At 36.4% G+C, this 3,118-nt stretch overlaps 1 protein-coding gene across 14 annotated transcripts in view; it reads right to left on the bottom strand.

The window, feature by feature from the left end:
• Positions 1-625: 625 nt before the first annotated feature.
• Positions 626-3,118, bottom strand: part of LOC306847498 (CLIP-associating protein 2-like) — a 53,603-nt gene continuing 51,110 nt past the window's right edge. For 13 of the 14 annotated variants that reach the window (XM_079381439.1, XM_079381445.1, XM_079381446.1 and 10 more), the window contains 2 exons: positions 2,508-2,624; positions 1,290-2,391 (listed from right to left, as the gene is read on the bottom strand). In XM_079381439.1, coding sequence (XP_079237565.1) covers positions 2,302-2,391; positions 2,508-2,624 — 207 coding nt within the window. In that variant the 3' untranslated portion in view covers positions 1,290-2,301. Of the gene's footprint in view, positions 2,392-2,507; positions 2,625-3,118 lie in introns of all 14 variants that reach the window. The other variant, XM_079381447.1, reaches the window with a different exon arrangement.

Here is a 3,118-nt window from a genome sequence, read left to right as displayed (position 1 = left end):
GCAATATCATTTCACCACATATTCAACAAGATATTTTTGGAAAGAATTTCATAATTATATTCAGCAGCCGTGCATTACATGGATCGAAAGTGGCAGTAAGTAATTTATAATTTATATCAAATTTATATTTCAAATAAACGCTGTTCTTTTCTACATTCAATTCATCGAAGAATCCTGAAAAAACGTTTCCACAAAAACATCAAGCACACTTGTTTTCATCATTAATAATAATAAATGTTTCTTAAGCACCAAATCAGCATACAATGATTTCTGAAGGGTCATTTGACACTGAAGACCACACACACACACACACACATATACATATATATATATATATATATATATATAAATAAATATAATTGTAATCTTCCCAATATTACTGCTTTTACTGTATTTATGGTCAAATAAATGCAACCTCGGTGAGCATTAGAGACATCTTTTAAAGACATGAAAACATCTTACGGACTCAAAACTTTTGAACATTAGTGTACTTTTTTTTTATTTAATTTTTTTCCTTTAAACAGTCCATATGACCAAAAAAAAAAAAAAAAAAAAAAAAAAAAAAAAATATCTTTTTTTTTTTTTTTTTAAATTAAATGAAAATCTATGGGGTCAAATGTTGTTTGGATGCCATAAAATTTTATTATGGACAAAAATGGTTGAAATACTATTTAAAATATCTTTTAATGTTCCACAGAAGAAATATTAAAGGTTTGGAATGACATGATGGAGAGTAAATGCCAAAAGTTTAAATTTTGGGTCAAATAACCCTTTAAATCATAACCCATTTGTTGTACTCACTTTTTGTACACACAAGTACAGAGGTAGCATTTGTGACTCTGGACCACGAAACCAGTCATAAGGGTCAATTTTTTGAAATTGAGATTTATACATCATATGAAAGCTGAATAAATAAGCTTTCCATTGATTTATGTTTTGTTAGGATTGCACAATATTTGGCCAGAGATACAACTATTTGAATATCTGGAATCTGAGAGCGCAAAAAAAATTAATATTGAAAAAAATCGGCTTTAAAGTTGTCCAAATTTAGTCCTTAGCAATGCATATTACTAATAAAAAATTAAGTTTAGTTATTTTTACAGTTGGAAATTTACAAAATATCGTCATGGAACATGATCTTTACTTAATGATTTTTGGCATAAAAGAAAAATGGATCATTTTGACCCATACAATGTATTGTTGGCTATTGCTACAAATATAGCCGTGCAACTTATGACTGGTTTTGTGGTCCAGGGTCACATTTAGAAAAACAACAAGGAGAGTTCATTACTGTACATTTTCTTTATTTTAATTTCATCGTTAGCACAGTTCTAGAAATGCAGCGGGAAGAGAGAGAACTTCCTCACGGGGGAGAAAGACCGACACTACAGGGAAGAAGTGACAAGACAGTTGCGGCATTTAGATGCGTAAATAAATTTCTACAAATTTCCCATTAGAGAAGAATGACACTATGCTACTTAAAAGAATCCACACGCCCTCAGGACATCACGAGATCTTCTTGAATATTCCTTTGTTATGTTATATATAGATACATATTGCCTATGTGTGTGGTATCACATGTGGCCTCGCTGCGATGAGAATCTCGGGTGTGCAGGGCGACTGACGCGTGGCCCATTAAGCCATGTACGCAACCAGATAAAAAGGTTCAGATTTATTCATGACATGCATAAAGCCAAGCAAAGTATGTCTTTTAATAGAGCAAGCTGGACCAACCGCTCACTGTTATGAACTGATATTACCATTAATAATAATTGATAGTGAGTTAATGACATGTCGCTCAGACCAAGAAGTTTTGAACTTCATCTTAAAAATCTGAGTTTCTCAAAAGCTCTTTGATAAAAAGAAACAATTTCCATGTTGCTCAAAATGACACCCAATGACACCTCCCTCTTTCTGCTGGGTTTCCGCCCTCCCCGTCTGACACACAAACACACACACACACACGTACACATGATCTTCTCATTGACAAGGCAACAAAACTACATCAGCAGTACACCACCTGTGCCACAGATAGCGGTTTCTCAGACATGCACACAGAGTGACGGTTATCCTAGTTTGGAGGAATAGTTTCAGTCTGACGCCGCTCCCCGACACATATCCCACTGGAAGGTTTTGTGGGGCCGGAGGAGGAGGGTGTCCAGCAGTGTAGGTTCATGCGGCTTTGTGTATCTGTAGTCAAGCATGTGTAGGTGTTTGTTTGTGTATGCATGTGAGCTAAAAAGCCAGCTAGGGTCCCCCTGCACTAAGAGAGTGCTGTAGTTCTGAATGGTGGCGGCATGGCTACAGGCCCTGCCCTCCCAAATCTGAACACTGGTCACTTCCGCTGGAGCCGCTCTGAGCTCGCTTTATGTACAAATTCAACAGTTTCAGCTGGGAAAAGAGAGAGAATGTACATGTTATAGATGTTTTGAAATTTAAACCGAGAGATTATAAGATTAAGGCGGAAAAGGGAAAGGGGTTGGCTTTTGCAAGAGGAAACGGCTCACCTTGCTGCCAGACAGCTGGCTGAGGTGAGGTTTCAAATCCTCTCCAATGACAGCATAGATGGCCACAAGGCAAAATACACACGCCTTTCGTACACTGCTCTCAGAGTTATCATAACCCTGCAAAGGAGAGCAAAAGATCATCAAAACAAGCAGGGACCATCATAGCCAAGAGCTTATAACCTTACAAAGATGCTTAATAAGTCAATGTATTTTATTTGTTCCTAAATATGTCCACTAGGGAGTGTCAACAGGGGGTTAAATTATTTCCAAAGTCAGCTACCCAAATTTGATAGTATGTTCTACTACAGCATCCAGAACAGACAATCTGTGTCCTGTCATGCCATTCAGCTGAAGTATGGAAAGTCATTAACTGGAACTTTATAACGCTGAAAATATTTAGCTAAATAATTAGGAATGGGAATAGTTCCGGTTCAGAGCTCCTTAAAAATGTCAGATTCCTTAATGGTAAAGTACACTGATTTTAAACAGTTAGTTCACCCAGAAATGTAAAATTCTGTCATTTACTCACGGTCATGTCGTTCAAAACCTAAAATCTTTTTTTAACAGACCACAGAAGAAGGTATTCTGTAGAATGTTGTCAACCAAACAGT

The sequence above is a fragment of the Barbus barbus genome, assembly GCF_936440315.1.
Source record: "Barbus barbus genome assembly, chromosome: 27".
NCBI classification, from domain to species: domain Eukaryota; kingdom Metazoa; phylum Chordata; class Actinopteri; order Cypriniformes; family Cyprinidae; genus Barbus; species Barbus barbus.
Note: the sequence above shows the minus strand (reverse complement) of the source record. Positions and strands in the feature narration are given on the sequence as shown.